This window comes from Rhea pennata, chromosome Z (genome assembly GCF_028389875.1).
Source record: "Rhea pennata isolate bPtePen1 chromosome Z, bPtePen1.pri, whole genome shotgun sequence".
Taxonomy (NCBI): Eukaryota; Metazoa; Chordata; class Aves; order Rheiformes; family Rheidae; genus Rhea; species Rhea pennata.
Window position 1 is genome coordinate 58350933 of NC_084702.1, and position 19916 is coordinate 58370848.

At 41.9% G+C, this 19916-nt stretch overlaps 2 protein-coding genes across 3 annotated transcripts in view; one reads left to right on the forward strand and one right to left on the reverse strand.

The window, feature by feature from the left end:
• Positions 1-2370, reverse strand: part of PIK3R1 (phosphoinositide-3-kinase regulatory subunit 1) — a 60436-nt gene extending 58066 nt beyond the window's left edge. Inside the window, exon 1 of one of the 2 annotated variants that reach the window (XM_062599296.1) lies at positions 2302-2370. The gene's annotated coding sequence lies outside the window, so the exon portion shown is untranslated. Of the gene's footprint in view, positions 1-1616; positions 1643-2301 lie in introns of those variants that run through there. The other variant, XM_062599295.1, reaches the window with a different exon arrangement.
• Positions 1657-19916, forward strand: part of LOC134153931 (collagen alpha-2(I) chain-like) — a 94298-nt gene continuing 76038 nt past the window's right edge. The window contains exons 1-3 of the mRNA XM_062600500.1: positions 1657-1678; positions 2669-2993; positions 4017-4172. Of these exons, the coding sequence (XP_062456484.1) occupies positions 1657-1678; positions 2669-2993; positions 4017-4172 (503 nt within the window). The remainder of the gene's footprint in view (positions 1679-2668; positions 2994-4016; positions 4173-19916) is intronic.

Sequence of the window (19916 nt, forward strand, 5' to 3'; positions counted from 1 at the left end):
ACAAGCGCTATGCTACTACTCATTTCACTCCTACTGCCTGCAGGCATTTTGGCAGTTAACCAGATAAGTCTTCTAAACACTGTATAATTTAACCGACTTGACCTACTGCTCTGATCTTTTATCAAATCTATCATAGCATCTTTACAGCCAGATACTTAAAATGAATATTTGTGTGCCTTATACCTCATCTGACAACGTAAAAATTGAAATGTTGTAATAATGTAAAAATTGTTTATGACAGTTTTTAAACCTATTTTAGAAACTCAAAACTTAATATCAGAGAGAACAGAAGGCCTCACTTACTTGCATGTTAGAACAGCTCAGTACAGTCAGTTATGGTAACAAAGCTTTCCCAAATCTGGCTTCCCTGGGGCTCAGAGCTGCAGCACTGCCTTCAGTGCAGGCCCAGCACCCAGTCACCTGGCTGACGGCTGCTGTGCATACCTGGAGACATCGCGTGGGTGATCCACACAAAATTTCTTGAATTACGCTTGTATGTATCCTCAGTACCTGTCAAGCGTGGGGATGGAGAAAGGCTCTGACTCCAAGAACCTTGCAGACAGCCATACTGCATACCAATAGGTAAAATCCAGCAATAGATACTATTTCTCCACATCAGCATGGAAACACTGTAGTGTCTCCAAATAACCTCTCTTTGACACTTCTTCATTCTCTATCCTGTTAAGATTTTATATAAATAGAATTTTATTCCAAGTGAGTTACACAGTCTCTACCCACAGACATTTTGAGTCAAACTGATTTAAGCTGATTACTCTTAATATAAATAGCTCAGAGACCATCTTCTTAAGTAGAGGGAAAAAAATCCAAACCAAACACTTCAGGCAAGAAACATTGTTATATTTGAGATGATATGTTAGTGGATTTCCAGTTGGCGGATGGAATGGAAAAGGAGAAAGAGTATTGTGAGAGAGTCAAATGCTCGTTTGTTTTTTATTTACTGCCTAAAGAGCTCAGCCCTGATGGGAGATTCCTGAGTTTCAGCAGAATTCTGTTCTTTTCACAGAATGGTTTATGTTGAAGATATCAACAGCTAGAAGTATTTAAGATTCTGAAGAAAGTTGAATGAGATTCTTATATACTCTCCTCCTTTTCCACTTGAGGTTATATGAAAGCTTCCCCACTGCCCTCTTTTGTCCTCCTATCAAAAATGATGTCCAGCTCCCACTCTACCAGTACCTAAGCTTTTCCTCTCCTACTATCACTCCTTTTTTGACTGAGAAGAAAAATGTCTTCTGCTCCACACAGAGTGCATGTTATCGCCAGCCCAAAGAGGGGTACTTGTGCGATACTGCTCTTGCATGACTATGTCAGATGGCAAGAATTCTCTTCATTTTTAAAAACGCACATTTAATAAGCATGCCTCCTTGTACTGTCATCTCTCTCTGCATACGACTCCTCTAAAACTTACTCCAAAAACTCCTAGGGGAAAAAGTGTCTAAGATATAAACTCTCCTTCCTTAGCTATTATGAGCTTTGTCAAAAGATCAGACTAGTGTATTTACGGAAGCAGTTTGCACCGAAATAACAGGAACTGAAATCTAACCACGGAATTTTGCCCGGAGAGGGGCTCTTCTCCCCACTAGGTGTCTACACACCTGTAACTCAAAATCGCAGTTATCGCGAAAGTGAAGGGCGATGCTGCGTTCTCCAAATGGAGGTAACCGAGGAAAGCACCACGCCAGGAAATAATTTTCCGCAAGACCGTGAGGTCCAAACGCTATATAAAAGAATCATTAGGCACCTCTAAGACTTCGTATCAGTTCATTCCCCAGCCTGTGCAAGAACGGGTCGGAGCCCGCGGCGCCGCTGCCGGAGCTCGGGCACCCGCGCAGCGAGGCAGCGCCCGGCCGAGGCGCCGCGCGGCGCCGCCTCCCCGCGGCCGCTCCGCCCGGGCGGCGCGGCGGGGCCGGGGCCGGGGCCGGGGCCGGGCCGCCGCCGGCGCCCGCGGGGCAGCGCGCCGCCAGCCCGGCCCCGGCGGCTCCGTCCCGCCGCCACCAGGAAGCGCCTTGCGGCGCGGCCGGCCGCGGGCAGAGGCGCCGGCGCCGGAGCAGCGCGCTGGCCGCAGCGGCGCCGCGGCCCGCCCGGCCTCCCCGCGCCCCCAGGAAAAGTTGCAGCGAGCCGCGGCGGCGGCGCTTCCCGCCGCGCCCGGACGCCACCCCGCCGCCGCCGACCGGCTTCCGGGCGGCCCGGCCCGGCGCTGCCCCCGCCCGCCGCCCCGCCGGGAGCTGCCCGCCGCCAGCGGGGCAGCGCCGGGCGAGCGGCCGCCGCGGCGCCCTTTACCTCAGCGCGGCGCCGCCGCCTCCCTCCGCCGCCGGGCAGCCGCCGCCGCCGCCGCGTCCTCGCTCGCTGGCGGCCGCCGACCCTGCGCGCGCGCCCGGGCCCGGCTTCCCCCGGCCGCGCTCGCCGCCCCAGTGCCCCGGCGGCGCGGTGCCCGCCGCCCGCGCTGCCCCCGCCCCGCCCCCCGCCGCGGCCGCCAACCGGCTCCGCCGCGGCCCCGCCCGCCCGCCGCCGACTGACGGCCGCGGGGCGGCGCCCGCCGCCTCGCCCCGCCCGCGCCGCCGCCCGCCGGAGCGGAGCGGAGCGGAGCGGAGCGCGCGCGCTCCCGGCTCCTCTCTGGCGGCTGCTGCTGGTCCCCGCCGCCCCCGAGCCCCGCGCGGCAGGGCCGCGCCGCAGCCCCCTGCGGACGCGCGCGCCGCGGAGCGGAGCGGGGCCGGCCGCGGCGCGGTAACCGCCGTCCTGCGCCGCCGCCGCCCCGCGGGGGCTGCCGAGGGGCTCGGGGCGGGCCCAGGCGTCGAACGGGCGAGGCGGCGGCTGTGCGGCCCAGCCGGGGCCCTCGGTGCCTCGTGGCTGATCGCGGCCCGGTGGTGCCCAGGTTTGCTAGGTCCGTGCGGCAGGGCACAGAATGACACGTTCCCTGCCCCGAGGAGCTTACAGCCCAAGGCGGATCCGGCAGCGCGAGGGCGCAGCAGCAGGTATGTGTGCTGCGGCTGGACAGGTCTCTCTACCTGTTAAATCCTAAGTACACACATACACGAGTTACCCTGTCGCAGTTCCTGGAAGTGTCCCCCAGGCTGAGGAGAAAGTGGCTTAAGCACAGGTGTAACAGGGAGGAGGGAAGGAAGGGCCGGGGAGCTGAAGGCTCGTGGGGCCGGTGCCACGGCCCGGTGAACCAGGTGTCTGCGCAGGGGGTGGCTGAATGGGGCGAACGATGCGTGGCACTTCAAAAGCAAGGACAACATTTGTGCCGGATGCAGTGGCACAGGTAGGTGCCACTGTGGTAAGGTACACAAAAAATGATGGGGTGGGATCAGGTCTCCTGGCCAAAGAAAACTTTCGCAGCTGTGCTCTCTGTGGGTTTTAGGAAGACTGTTTATGTGTTAGAGAAACCATACAGATGGTTCTGACTATGAAGAGAGGACATAAGGACATGGACAAGAGTCTTACCTGTCTGGAGAGACCGCAAGGATCAGTTCTTGAAATCCTGTGTGAGGAACTGTGAATCTGGTGAAGTAACGTAGATATCCAGAAATACCTACGGCCTGAAGTCTTGTGATCAGAACACAAGTACATGTTGGCTGAGCGGAAGGGAAGAGGCTACCTTGCTGTAATTTGGCAATTGCGCCTTCTTAAAAAGCAAATTAGCTCATATGCTGAGCACAGAAAACTAAGACAAAAAGTGAAACAGTTTTACTACAACAAGATGTAATTTTTACATTAGAGCACCTGAAAGAAAGTACATGCTTTTGGAATCCTTGGACTTCTGGAGATGTGTTCAAAAATGTTTTAAGATGAGGAATTTCGTTGTACTGAGCGTGGAGAAAAAAGCAGAAATCTCCTATCAGATATATATGTATATATTTAGATGCTTCTCTGTGGCATCTTCCTTATGCTTTGGAAGGGGTGTTTTCCCCGGTTGAGTTCCTGACTTTCTCTGCAAGCTTCCAAGACAAACTAGAAGGATATTTTCTGACATCTGTTAATCATTTCTACCTTAGTTCATTAGGACTTAACTTACTCCGGGACTACAGAGGAGAGAAAGTGACAGCTCCAAAGGCCTCTTGGGATGGCAGGATGGGTCTGACAACGCAAGGTGTGATAGAATGCCATGAGGTTACAGCAAGAGAATTCCAGGATCCGGTGCCCAGACGAAGGTAACAATGCTCTTATTAGAGTATCTGGCAGTCTAATCACACAGCATGACATTTGAATTTAGTACTCTTTCAGAACAAAGACCGTGTGTGTACGTGAGCAAAAGCATAATTTAAATACTAAATAATAGTAACATTGAAGGTTATTGAGAGAAATGCCAGCCCTCGTCTCATGTATTTTTTTGTGGGATTGAAAATGCAGGCAGAAGCAGAGTAAAGAAAGAATGTTCCATTTCTTCTGTCCAGACTGCTGTCTCTGGCATTCACTGTTGCTGAGGGCAAAAACAGCATGGATTTTGAAGGGGATTAGACAGACTGGCTAGTTGGAATGCCAGTCCTGGGCACTGGCCTGACAATGAAGGATTTAAGGGAACTCAAAACCTCTGGAGTAAGAGTTCCCAATGGACAAGACTAGACTTGTCCCACAGGTGAAATGCAGGGCTAGAGTTGACAGTTTTGCTCCCTCCCTGCTGGTGCTGCATCCTTCACTGGAGGAGAAAGTCTCTAAGCCAGAGGTGAATGTACCTTCTTCTTGCATCCCCTCTGTAGTAGCCAAGCGTCTGGGCCTGCTTTCTTTATTAGATTTCCTCCCTGAACTCACTCATGGCAAAGAAGCAGAAGTACCCAAGAGGCGGGGTGAGCAATGATAGCAGGTTTTTGTGCAGCAACCCTTGCTGCCTTTTTGTCAGGTCTATTTTAACTCCTCTCCCAAAGTCACTCCAGCTCCCTCATACCTGGGACTGTTTACTGTCATGACCTGTCTCCTTCCCAGGCATTATCCCAGTGTCCCCAGGGATCATTGTCTATGTGTAATCTCAGCAGGAGAAGGCCATGAGGTTTGCTCTGAGAAGATTAGGAAGCACTGCTCTGGTGTAAGGCTTGATACAAAAGGGAGGAAGATGCAGGAGTTGTAAACCTGGGTCCTCCTTCAATTACGTGCTTGGATGGAGGCCTTATGGATCACATAAAGCTTCTACATATAAAATTTACAGTGTGAGTAGTGTCTGTAGGCATGCTTGGTTAGGTCAAAATTTCTTGAATTTTTTTGACCAGTTGAAAGGTTAAGTCATTGAGGCAACATATAAACAGGAGTAATTGTCAAGCCCAGCAATCAAAGGAAAGAAGAAAAGACAGAAGTAAGGGCAAAATAAAGATAGAAGGCTCAATTTACAACAGCTGGATTATCCAGTACAAGCCATACACACTTGAAGTGCTTACTAAGAAAGACAACTTTAATCTCCATCCATCAGGGGATCTCTTGAGGAGCATTCCTGCCAGAGGCTGCTTAAGGGAATACAGTGAAATACAAGTAGGTTCCATACTCGTAGCAGTCAGGTTATTTTAACCTTCACATCTTACCTCTGGGCAGACTTTCTTTAGTAAAGGTTATGCAATACAGGAGAGAATTTACCCTGGAAGTTCCCTTTCCTTTAGCAAAAAAAGTTCAGCTTGATCTCAGAAAGGAAATTTTGAAGTATGGAAGAGAGGAAACAAAACATCATCAAAAAGATTCTGTGGGAAAAGCAAAGTTCCCGAGGCATCAGATCTCTGTTACTACAACCGGTGAACTACATTTGTGTTCATTACTGGCAGATTTTAAGCAGGGAGATTCCTTTCTTTTGAGATATCAAGGCAAATCCGTTCCTAAGGTAAGTTATCTAGTTCAATGGATTACATCAGCACTGAAAGTGATCTCCTGGGATAATGTTGGCAAGGGTAAAGGAGGCAGCAGAAGGAAATTCTACTGGAATACACTTTAGGTGTGATAAATGTTAATGATATGTGTTGTTTGCTAAGTTCAGAGCAAAGTCCTGTGACTCCTGATATAACATTGTACCATCCTGCAGCTGCAGGGTTTCAGCCAGCTGATTTAAGGGTTGAAGTTGAAAGAGAATCAATGCTTATATTCTTTCTTTCTCCCAAACATGAAAATTAATTTGCACAGTGTAACTTTAACTGTTCTAGCACACACTGCTAAATGACTCATGTAAAATTCCTGAAGGAATTACCATAGTGGGAAGTCAGGAAAACAACAGGAAAAGCTGTTCGTAATTGCTGTAAACATGAATTAAATAGAAAATAAATAAAGTATATCATAAGAAGGAACAGCATCAAAGCCTGTGAATGGTGATGTTTTCTGTCATAGCTAGGACAAAAAGAATATGACTGCCCAAAAATGTGGTTTAAATGTGTTTCTGAAAACAAAACAGTAGCGTGAAAAGCAAGTTCTTTCATTACTTAGAAGTATTCTAGCATATAAAGGAAAAGAGTGAGCTAAAAATAAGATAGAGAAATGCAGGAAATAAATTAGCAAAGCTTCCTGTCATATTAAGAATCAGGGAAGCAAGCCTGCAGTGTGCCAGTCATGCTGGGCATAACAGAACAATTTGATTTGTATTTTATTTCAGGTCTGTCAGAGGGATAGAATGGGGGATCTGTTTCGTCAAAAAGCTGACATCAGCAATAAATGTCTGTATTTGAGCTAATCAATCAAGTTTCCCTTTACAGACGTTTCTAACATATGACTCATTTCATGCTATGGTAGACATGATGACTTTTTTTCATTTTCCAGGAGAAAGTGATAGACTCTCCATTACTGGAGGTTTTTAGGAGTAGGCTAGTCAAACAGCTGTCTAGCACAGATAAAGGTTGTCCTACCTTGGATAGGGAGATGGAGTGAATGATCACTGGAGTCTTTTTATGGATCTCTATGTATATTAATTATCTGAAGAAGACACAAACCCTGACATACCATACTTTCTCATACTTAAACTTTCCTGTCAGAATCAGAGGTCCAGAATCAGTTCCTTGCCCCTCCAATACTGTATCCAAAAAAACTGATTTCCGTAGTCATAAAATCAGAAGACCATACTTCCATAATAGTGTCTATTAGAAAACAGTTTCTCCAATTTGCTTTAGAGCAAATTTCTAAAACACTAGAACTAATGGAAAATAAGATCTCTATGTGCAAATCACAATCAGAAGTTATTTTGCATTTATGAAAAGCCTTCAAAATGTTTTGCTTGTAGTAAAGAGCAAACTGTCCTTAATCATCTGAAAGTTGATTTTTTTTTATGCAGTCTTTTTCTCTGGTCTCATAATTTTCAAAAAACTAAACATTTTAATGAAGATTTACATTTTGTCAAAGAAACTTCTTAAATCTAAAAGAAAAATTATTTTTTCAGATCTACAGATTATTACGACATAAATAGACAATATTTTTCCGTGTCTGAAACACAGCAAAATTGATAAAATAATGTTATAAATATATCTGCAAATGCAGCATCTGTGTTTATTTTTCAATCAAGTCAAATTACATAAACATAGATTCTGCTTTTTATGAAATCTATGTGTAATTCCTCTTCTACTCTTTCATTGCTTGTGCACTCACTGATAGAAAAGTCTAGGCTTGATAGCCATTCAAGACTCACATGTTTTTTATGTAGACAAATGGTTCAGTGTGAACAGTAATCTTGCAGGTTTTCACGTACATTGTGTCATTTCTGCACCTGATGTCTATCAGCACTGTCTGAGTAAGACCCCCAAGAGTAATAAGACACCCAGGAGAAATAATGTATCTAAATTTCCATGGCCATCTTTAGATGTGTTTTCTGTTAAGACTGTTTCCCTAAAACGTCATTGTAGGTTTCAGTACTGACAGCTGATCACATGGAAATTTGCATCCTACAGTAATGAGCTGAGTCTGAGTAGCAGACAGATGAAGTTTAAATTAGGCTGAGACCATCTAGTCGTTTGGTACAGATCTATATAGAATAACAGTTGCCTAGTTTTTTCCAGTAGCATCAAGATGGAAAAGGTCATACTTTATTACCAGTTGTCTGAGATACTGTAGCCCCTTAAATCAACTGTTCATGAGAGTTACCAATCACAGTAAATCTCAGTGTGGCTACTGGATAGGCAGCACCTTCCCTTCTTTGCAAAGTGCATAAGGTGCAAGACCAAGCCTTGGGAAGCGTGCCAATTTAGACATGTTTTTGTCAGGCCTCAGAAATACATTACAATATGGGCATGAATAATCCAAATTCTGCCAGGCAGTGACATGTAACGGTTGCTCTTACATAAAATGCATTTTGAGTGACATCTCTAACAATCACAGTACTAGGAAGCAAATATAAAACTAGGGCCCATCCTGTGAATCCAGTAGGAGTTTAGGGCCAAAACAAAGCATATTTAGTTTCCTTTTGCAGCTTGGGTTAGGGATTCTTCTATTATTATTGAAGCCATAAACAAGAATGAATTGTTGCTATTTAATCTGATGGGCCAGAGCTTGCTTGCTTGCTTTTTCTTTCTTTTTTTTTTTTTTTTTTTTTTTTTTTTGGGGGGGGGGGAACAAATTTGCAGTATGATTAATTAGCTTTATCATGGTATTCTGCTGAAATCTAACCACAGAGCAATAAAACTTTGACCTGTTTTGTTGGTAAATATTGTCATGTGACCTGACAACTGTCATTTTATCAAGCATAAAATGATCATGTGGATGCTATAAGGTGTACCCAACAAAGACAAGCTCCTTATAGCTAAATAAGTAGAGAGAATGAAAGATGAAGGCCAAAAACACTTGCCTTACTCTTTCAAGTGCCAGTGCAATGCAGCAAATTGTTTTTACTGTTCCTACCTACTCCTCTGGTAGGAACAGCAAAGTGAATCCAACAGGGGTTATGCTAATTCTGCCTTGCTGCTACAGGACACAGTCTCTTCCATGCACATGCACACACATGCTGCATGCCGTCGTTTTTCACAGAATCACAGATGGTTGAGGTTGGAGGGGACTCTTACAGATCTTCTGATACAACCCGCTGCTCTAGCAGGTTCACCTACAACACATTGCTCAGGATCATGTCCAGATGATTTTGAATATCTCCAAAGATGGAGACTCTACAGCCTCTCTGGGCAATTTGTTCCAGTGCTCTGTTACCCCCACAGTAAAGAAGTTTATTCTTATGTTGACAGTACTCCCTGTGTTTCAGTTTGTGCTCGTAGTCTCTTGTCCTATTCCTGGTACCACTGAAAAGAATCTGGCCCCATGCTCTTTACAACTTCCTTCAGATACTTACGCACATTGATAAGATCCCTTCTCAGTCTTCTCTTCTGCAGGCTGAACAGTCCCAACTCTCTCAACTTTTCCTCATATGAGAGATGCTCCAGTCATCTTAGTAGCCCTTTGCTGAACTTGCTCCAGTAGCTCTGTGTCTCTTTTGTATTAGGGAGACCAGCACTGGACACAGTACTCCCTCTTCTAGGGGGAGCCTTCTATTTTTTTTCCACTTTGCCTGTTATTTCATTAGAGCATTTGTGTTGTTCTCTACCAACCTCAGAATTTCTGTACTACAAGAAGATATGCCTTGTCCTGAAAATGTTACAAAACTATTAAATGAATACCGTTACGAAACAAGCACTTAGTTATATGAGCAGGTAGTATTTGGACCTCTTTTTATTTAAGTGATTTAATTTTGAAGCTAGCTCTGTTTGGAACAAATTGAGGAGGCTGGAATAGATGACCCTCAGAGGTCCTTTCCAACCTAAATTAAATTGCAGTTCTATGGTTCCACAAAATCTGAATTAGTTTTATTTTCATTTTGAATCTGGTAGAGCCAATATTTTGTATGTGATATTTCCATAAGAGTATTTATTTGATATGTACTATTAGGACATCTTTTAAATAGTATGAAAAATAGAATCTGAGAAATGTGCTTGAATTAACATATTTTAGTATGAATTTAGTAGTGGTTTAGAAATTACTTTATTTACAAAAATAAAAGAACAGGAAAAAGAAGTGTTATTTTGGGGAAAGATGGAAGTAAAAATTTGAAGAGCTCATATCAAGACAATTGCATCAGGAATTTGCTAAACTGAAAAACCAAATCAAAGAAGCCCTCTGTTACTAGCAGAACAAGAAAATGCTATCCTTAGTGTTCAGTTGACATCTTCATCCTATCAGTGAACCTCAGAATAACAGAATAATTTAATGTTTTTACATGCAGCAAAAGCAGTAAAGCCTCCTCCCATTATGACTTTATCTGTTAAACCACAAAGAAAAGAGGGGAAAAAAAAGAAAACCACTGTTTTAATGTAAGGTTTCAAGGTCTGACGAAAAGCATGGAAATTCAAAGATAAGGCTGATAGACTGCCCTTTAGCCAACAATTCGTACGTTGTTGTTGCCCATTTCATTTGAGTACAAATACTTCACATCTGTATAGTTTCTGCTATGAAATGCACTTTGGAACGGGAGTATTTCCTAACAACCTTTATAGAGGGAAAGGATCCTAGAACAGAGCCACATAATTTCAATTAGTATCTGGTACCTGTTTAGGGGGTTGGGGATTTTTTTTTCTTTGGATGGCATGGATTTGGATGACAAGCAAAAATTGGTGGTTGGTGCAAAGATACCACGATTCCCTCAGATCATGAGGAAAGTGAGTTACCTTGTCCAGAGCAGAGTTTGCTTTGTCGCTGCCCTTGTTTGATTGTGCAGACAGCCTGAAGCAGAAGATACGTTATGAAGTGCAAACGGCTGCTGAAAAGAGATCCCTTGGTGTGATGCAATTGTGGTTTATGGTAGGCTCACCAGCTCCTAAAGAGACAGCGTTGCCCTCTGGTCTGCTTCATAAAGCATCACTTTGTTAAAGTGGAGGAATCTGGGGCAGTTATAGTTCATCAGCTGTGTCATATCATAAGCCAGATCATGCAGAGTGTCTCATGACAGCCTTGGAGAGATAAGAAATAGGCTGAACTCAGTACAGAAATGGACTGAGACAACAGTCAACATATTAAAAAAAGTCTTAGATGTGACACAGGAAAATGGTCTGATTTTCATGAGTCCTTCCAGAAAAAGAAGGTGATGGCTTGGATAAAGGAAAAAAAAAACATTGGAGAAGTGAACAGCTTTTGGAGCAACTCTTATGAAAACGTATAGTGAGCGTAGCAGACTGATGTGGTGAAGCGCACCATGAAGGCCAACACAATTAAAAGTAATATGGAAGAATTGCTGGTACAGCAAACCTTTTCTTAGGAGCTCATGAGAGCAAATGCTATTAAAGCAGTGTGACGTGTTCTGAAACTGTGGTTGCTGTTGTATGTTCCTGAACTCAAAACTGCCAAAGGGCTGGACGGTGGGAAGCAAATGCCCATTCTCAGGCTGGCGTGCAGCACCTGAGGATAACAATCCTTCTTTCTCTGCAAGGCTAGATGGCAGAAAATGGTGGTCCAGGGAGGGCCAGTATCTCTGCAAGGGTGGCTTCTCTTCAATGTCGGTACATTGCTCTGTTGCGGAGGTGTTTAGATGCCACAGTGATTTAAGTATTCATGACTTCAGTGTCACTCAAAGAGGCTCTAATTGGGTGAGCCTATGCTATGCCTTACCTGCATTGTGTGCTTCTGTCTAGTTACAGCTGGCTCTCAGTTGCATGTAATAACAGCAAAACAGAAGAATATGGCTAATATAAGCCACATGGGAATTGAGTTATAGGCGTGTGTGTGGTACATTTGCCTTTGAAAGAAGTTGTAAGCAGCTATCCTTAGGGATTCTGTTTTCAGAAGAAGCAGGCAGAGGGAGGCCTCGACGAGCAGTGCATATTGTGTTGTACATGCAGCACCATGGTACTGCACTAGGGAGAGCTGGGAGAAGACAGGGCCTGTTCAATTTGTAACCCGGATAACCCACTTTGAATCACCGGGAATTTCCCCTCGGTCTTTAACTATGGGTTTTCTTTGATTGCTGTTGATCTGCAGAATAATACAGAGGATGTTCAGAATAGCATTTCAGTTATTGGGTTATGGAATAATGACCTGGAAAAAAAAAGCCCAGTTGTTTAAAAGAAAAGTCAAGGAGCTTATAATCTATAGACATTTTGGCTGTGGGCTGGAAATCTTACCTTACTGAGCGTTGGAGAATATAATATATTCTGTATCTTTTAATAAAGCTTGACATTTCTCTGTCAGGACTGTGGTCATGTAACAGTCTATTAAAACTTTATTTTCCTCCAGTACTTACAGTGGGAACAAGAAAAAGCTATATGAATGCCTGATCTGTGTATCTGGACCCCCTATAATAATAAAACAGCTAAAATGGGAATTAAACATTTCCAGTAAGCCTGGTGAGTTTGTTTCCTGCACAGTGCTATATTTCATATAATATCAGCACTTCATGAAATCTTATTCAGCATTGGCAAGTAAAAACAGTGGAGGTATTCTGAAATAAAGATTTTATTTCCCATGCCAGTATTCATCCTGAAGCCTCAGTATTTCTTGAAGAGTCTTCCCTCAGTATTCCCTCTCTGCATGAACACAGCAGGGTTTTCAGTCTGTTTCCCTGGCTGTCTCAGTCAAACGAGACCTCCTTGAGACTGCTTATGTATGGCAGCATGCCTACGCTGGGTGATGAGGCCAGCGTGATTATAGAGAAGGGAGAAAATATCTCTTCTGTAACCATTTCTAGGAGAAAAGCAGATCACTTTAGTAGTTTGGCTGTAGGGTTGCTGTCAGTGCTGGAGCAACAGGCATGATCCACTGCTCTCGTTTTCCATTGGTATCTGCCCTGTGGAGAGATACGGCACTGGGATCCAAGCACAAGCTCTGTTTTGTATTGAAGCAGGCCTTGCGAAAACAGTCCTGCTCTGCAGAGCTGTATGGTGAAGGGTACACAGAGGGCTTGGACTAGATTCTACTCTGGTTTGTACAGGAGTGATTCCGTTGATTTTCATACGTGGTCATGATTGCACAGTGGATAACTGGCTCCCCTTCTGTACCCATACAGCTTCTATACTGCTCATGCCAATCCTGGAAAATACTGTGGTGCTATTTCTATTGGAGACGTGCTCTCTTGTAGACGTTATTGGGATATACTCACATCTTGACCTTGATTCATTGGTGCAGTTTGGTAGAGTAGAAAAATGAGGACTGCCATTTTCAGGGGTGCTAGTAAAGAGTCAGACTTAGAATCAAACTGTGGACTTTCACAACAAAGAGCATGAGTCTTGGCACTTGCCCTGCAGTTAGACTCTGGCTAGTGGCAATGACTTCTCTTTCAGGATGCATCAAGCAACACACACAGATCTGTTGGAGGAGAGCAGAACTAGGCTGAGAGACTTGCTAGGAGTCTACATGGCCAGACTGTGGCAAGTGTGCTCATATTTTGCATATGAACTCCATCCTGAACCTGATCCATGATAACAGTACAGATAACAGATAACAGATAAACTTACAATTTCTTTCTTCCCGTATGTGCCTAGGGAATATAGGTCTGGTGTCATGGATCTAAATCTTTGCCAGTCCAGCAATCCTGGCTTCACACTAGCCTTTGTTTACACTGTTAGTCTAAGTGGAAAGGAAGGTATAAATGCTCTGTCCACCTCATCTGGCCACTGCCTGTGTGCTGGAGCTTTCTTATCTACAGAAAAGCTGGACAAGATCCTGATGTGGCACTGTGATGAATCACCAACTCAATCCAGTGGGAGTTTGGTTCATGAATAGGAAAAAAAAGAACATTCTCTGTGGTAGCTTTAATGTTTGAATATGTATTTTTAATTCATAGAACTGCTTTAAGAGGCAGGCACAGTCCTCTACATCATGCCACAAATTTGCTGACTGATGTTTGTTTTGAATGTGTCCACTTTGGATCATAACTCCAGGTAGAATACATTCCATTGAACATTCATTAACAGTCTCAGGACCTACCCTTCCTATACAGAAGGACAGTTTATTCCATAGAAAACTGTTGTAATATCCCATCCCACAAAGGAAACAAATCGCATAGTCCCATGTGCTTGTGCTGAGCCCTGCTGAAGCCTGCTTGTCATTCCTCACCTGAAATGAACCAGCATGCAGTTGTTTATGCCACTAGGTTATTTATGTATTTCAGTTTGTTGCTAGTAAAAGGGTGTAATTCAGACAGATCTGTTTAAAGGATTCACTTTCTGGAATGTTATGAAGTTAAAGTGTTAAATATTCATGTCATAATTATTCATCTTGTCAATAGATAAGATTGCACTGACTTTTGTCACTGGGTTACAACACAAGTTTCTTAATAGTCACAAGTGCATATAACTGTATACTTATGTCTGCCAGTAAAAATATCTTCCACTACAGGAGGAAAGAAAGTACAGTCTTAGTTATAAGCCATCTGTAATGCAGAAATAGTATCTTAAATATCTTGATCCATTTTTATACTACTATGTAGGAAAATGAAGTTTACAGCAACTGTTTTTGTATTAAGACTTATTCCTATCATGAATTATTCCCTAAATACTGTTAAGTACTAATATTGTTCCTGGTAGAATACACTTTATGTATTTGAGTGTGAACATTTACAGTACATTTTCTCATTTGTTTTTAAGCCACACTAAAATTAGCAATTAACTAAAATAGTTGCTTTTGTAAGTAGAGTATAAGAATATTTAATAATTTATATTTTTCTGATTTCAGAGTGCAACAGTGTGAAAATGCATGACTAATTTGTTGTTGATATGGAAAGGAACTTTAATCTTTTATGAGACCATCTTTTCAGTGGGTATGCTTATCTCTTCAAAGAAAGCTGGAATTCTTCAGTGGGCAATATACGAATATTGTCTGAGGCAGTGTTGAAAGTGAAAGTAATTGAGAAGAAACTAGTTACAAGTTCCTTTTCTGTGTCTAGGACTTTTATTAGGAACTTTCCAAACGAATTATTAGTCCATATGAAACCTGATATTATTTCAGAAAACATAACCATTCATAATTGAGCATTTATCTGCTTCTGTTACAGGATCCAAAACACCATTGCTACAAATAAGCTAAAAAGAGAATTAGGCTTATTTTTTCATTAATATTGCTAAAGAAGAGATTTTATGATCAAAACAAGTGTCACTGTGACCTCAGTTAGGGTTTCAGAGGAGCCAGTTCTGTTGTCACGTTCTAGGGCCATTTCCATTTGCCTTGCGGTTCAGTTCATGCTTCCATTTAAAGATCTGCAGTGTGACTGTAACTGCAGTCCTGGTGCCTGTAGGAGCAAATCAATGCACTGGCCTTACCAGTGCATTATTCTGAGGGTATTTTATGCAGCCTCCTTTCTTACAGGTGTAGTTGGTAAATGGGAGAGTATAACCTCTCATGGAAGAAACTTATCTGCGTGTTTTGGTATATTGCTTTTTCTGATTTTGGCCTTAATCTTCTCATTTTGTTTGAGAGAGGATGTCAGCTTTTTATGATTTTTTCTTCTTTTTCTCTTTGGGAAACAATACTAACAACTGAGAATGAAACACTTATTAGAAAGAAAACTATCAAATGGAAGTGATAGCAATGTCATACATTTTATCCTTCCCTTGCTTGTTTTTCAGAGAAGATCTATTCTTTCTTTCTGCAGTCTAACATCATTTCTTCCATACTTCCTTGGTTTTAGGCCTAGTGTTCCTCTTAACTATAATGTTAGGATTTCATAGCATTTTCCTACTCTTTACAGAAGTGAAAAAAAAGACTTATGTACCTTTTGTCAGTTTTTTTAATAGTATACCTTCAATTATGTTTAGTAGCGAAAAAAATGGAGATGAAAGGACCCACTGTACTTCTAGTTCGTGTTCTTCATACCGAAATAAAGCCTATCCATATAGCCTAGTCTCAAGAGCCCTCACCAGTAGCAATATAAGTGGTTCTCCCACTGAGATATTTGGAGTAGCATTTCATATTCCAGTAGAGATCACTACTAAAAGCTTTTCTTGATATCTCACCTTAATTTAGCTCCATTTCAGACAAATCACATTTCTTTGTGACATACAGTAGACAACTTTTTGTTGTCCATTTTTGGACATTTTTGTTGTCAGGAGTCCTGGTCTAATAACTTTCTGGAGTGAACAATCCTGTCACAAATGAACGTGCATGAAGAGCTATCAATTTAAGGAATCTAGAGTCCTAAGAAACCATGAATTCGAACATCAGAAATTCCCGAGAGTGACAATTTCAACTCTGTTGGAATCATTAGAAGTTTATGATCTTTCACCAGAAGTGTAGGAGGAGGAGTGGTGTGTGCTGACTCTTCTATGGGTCAGATATTCCTTTCTTTTCTTCTAAGAATTGATCTTTGTAATTTCTGTCTCTTCTACATGTTTCCCAGGGATAAAGGAAGATGAGACTCAGATGGGGAGAGTAAAGTAGGGCACCAAAAAGTCCAGTTCTTTCAGTGAATAAGGTATCTTGCCACCTCCTTCCTCTTTATGTATGCTGTACCAGTAGTGCAGTGTTTCAACTTGGTAAAAAAAATTTCCTAGTAAATGGGGAGAGGTGTTACTCTATTTCATTTCCTTTCATTTCCCACTTATATTTGGGTGATTGGTTGGAATGGAAAGCCCTGAACTTCTCAGTTCTCTTCTTACTATTTTTACCTTTTTTTTTTTTTTTAACATTTACCTGATAAGTGGCTTCTACAGTATACAGGCTTTTTGTGCTTAAAGCGCATGTACTAACGACGCTGCTGCCCTGTCGGTTTTACTTTGCAGAGTGGATGCTGTTGTTGGCTACAAATTCAAATGTCATCTGGGTTTGGAGTCTTCCAGCTTATGATTTCATCTTTGCAAATGCTGAGTTTCAGAAGTCTGTTTATATGCTCTGTAAACTGAAATGTTCAATCTGAAATAGTTTCAGACATTAAATTCTAATCAAAACATTTTATGGTTGAATTATGCCTGCTTCCACTGTTATAAAAATTCTAGTAATGAAATCACATCTTAATATTTTAGACTAGATGCCGAAAGTCTGCTTGTTCATGTTTTCCCTTCATCTGGACAAGCCAACCACATTGAGGGAGCAGGTCTTACGGATCTTAAAAGGCACACATTATTTCTGGAACAAATCAAACAGAATAACACCATTCGTATTAGCATTGCCATTTTCATGAGAGACAATGCGTGGAATTTGTTAGTTTAAGTCAGTTTTGTCTTCTGATTTGATAAATTCACATCCTGTAAATTCCGGGATTAATGTCGTTATCCAACATCACAAAATGAGGAGTGGTGATCTTTTGAATGTCTCAGTGGGTAAAATAGGTGACAGGAAAAAGTTCTGCTCACTTACAGATTCATCCAAGTACTGCTACATGGATTGGAAAGGCACCATTGACTTCACTGGGAACTGGATGAAGCTCTAAACGTCAATAAAATCAAAGAAGTCTCAGAATGAATTGGCCTATCTGGCACACATTAAAAAAACGATTGTAAATTTTGAAAATGAGTCTTCTTGCGTTGTAGGCCAATTGGTCAGCTGCAAACTTGGCACAGCTGTGAAGCATGTGTCCTGGGCAGTCTGCAGGAACACGATGTTCTTTTTCACTTCTGAGCGCTTTGGAGGCTGAGAAAAAAGGACTCAACCCAACGCTGAAGACTAAACATGAAATAAAGGAGCTAAATACAGAAATCAACAAATACTATACAAAGATAATGTTTAATTTGGAAGAAAATAAATTAAGAAATTTCCCCAAAGTTGAAACATTTTTAAGGCAAGTGTTCTACTTTGCTGTGTGTCTTGGAAAAAAAAATAACAAAATTCAGAGAATTCTCTGGCAGAAGCTGATGGAATTTGACCTTTATATCAATGCAGTGTAGAAATCAGGCAGAATTCCTGAAAAAAAACAACTAAGTATGTAATTTTCAGCCTTTAACCATCTGTGGAGAGAGTCAAACTCATCCAAAGAAAGGAGAAACTACTGAGCCCCAGGCATCCAAAATCCTATGCAGAAATGTTACTGCTGTATCTCCAAGTAAAAGTATGATTTTGTAGTAGATTTCTACTTGAAGGTTTTAAAGCCTTGCACAGTGGGTACACACTCCATAAAGAACATGTAGACTGCAAACTGCATACAAAAGACAGGGCAAAAATGGCAATAGAATATTGTGGTTGATGTAATGTGCAAATAGAGCATGACACATGCACCCTTAAGCTTCAGCATAGCCACTGCAGAACTGATTTTGATTGCCTTGATTTCCCACAAAGGAAGCTTTCATGCTTAGAGAGCAGGAATAATATCATCAATGGCAATGGGGCTACACTACAATAAAAGAAGTGTGAGGTTCGTATCTGTACCATACTGCTAAGCTATAATCTCAGGAGACTTTGAGTCTAGCGTTCTCATAACTCATCATTCTACAATTACATAGCAAAGAATACTTTGGAATTGCATCTTTTACATCTTCGTGGGTAGACTGCATTGATAAAACAATGTATCATAATATATATGATTATTAACCAAATATTGCTGTGACCTAGATATCTGCTTCTCTCCTGTAAGTGCACCTATCCAAGGAAAATAATTATTGAAGAGTATATTGCAGTTGTTAAAGCGATTTCGGAATTTGGTTTTCAGATAAAGATACTAACTAAAAAGTCACTGTATTAAAGCAACAATTTTAAACTGATATTTAAATTTTGGGACGTTAGAACCTTGAAGTTTCAGATGCCTTTTGTTTTGCTTTTTACATCCAGCTGTTGCATATGACCTACAGTTCTTATCCTCACCTTCTGCTTCCCTGCTGGCTCTAAGAGGCCTTTGTGACTCTGTTCCATCAAAACTGAGCTTAGCAAGTACAGAAAAATACATTAAAAGATTTTTTTAAGGGTCATTTTAAAAGTGCCATTTTCACTAATTCAAGGTCTTTTTCCATGATTGAAATTGACCAATTGTAGCTTAAATTGACTTGTGGATGCTAATGGTCCATTTCCCCCTCTGTTTCTATGGAAATAGATGTCAGCCTGAAGCGGGGGAAATCTACTTCATAAAAGCTGTCACCTACCTGATGTTGTCTTTCCCTAAAACCCAGCTCAAAAAGGTTTCTGGTAGCAACAACAAAGCACTACTGATGGATTTCAGCTGTTAGTTGAGGACTGGGAGCTAAAATGCCCTTTTCAAACATACACAAAATGAAATTCCAAGTCCACTGGCTTCTAGATGATGTTTTGTCATTGTCTTGTGTCCTGTCTTGCAATAATTCAGCATATCAAAAAGTGTGTATAAAATGCTGTGGAAGTGGGATGGGAGAAAAAAGCAGTACCATAGTGGGATATGATTGCTTTTCTCTTGTATTCAGTATTCTTGTAAAGGCAAGATGTGAAGGAAAGAGGGAGGAAAAAATGTCAAATGTTAAATATCTTGTCTTTAAGGGAACATAGACTTTGTCTATCTTGGCAGTAAAGTGTTACGCAACATTTCTTTTCTATGAAGGTGTTGGTTTGCAGGAATGTTTCCTTAGGAGGAGTAATTTTTTTCCAGCTTCATGGGTAAAAACCTTTGATTGAACAGATACCAGTAATTATGTAACTGTGAGCAAAATTATCCCACGTACATAGCTAAAGTGTAGAAGGCCTTTTCGTTCTATTTTTTTTGTTCTCAGTGACTCAAATTCTCTTTATATAACAGTTTCATTGCTTTTGTGCACAGTCCTAGAGTATAGCCAGCAGAAGATTGAAAGAATAGAAAAGTGATTATGATTCATTGAAAAAATCCCATCTTTCATATGACCTTGCTCTCATAAAATCCTGAGGAAGGATAAAATGGAATGAATATTTACAAAGAGTAATATGACAAATAGAAGTCACTGTTCCACTTTTCTAATCAACTTTTTTAGCACAGTTTGTGGAGGTAGAGAACACCTGTCCTGGCATGTGTCCTATTTCAGCATATTTTGGAAAATTGCCACACTGTTGTTTTCATGACTCTGTGATGGCTTCTCTCATTGGCCGTTACCCATGTTTGGGTTATTTGAGTCAGATGC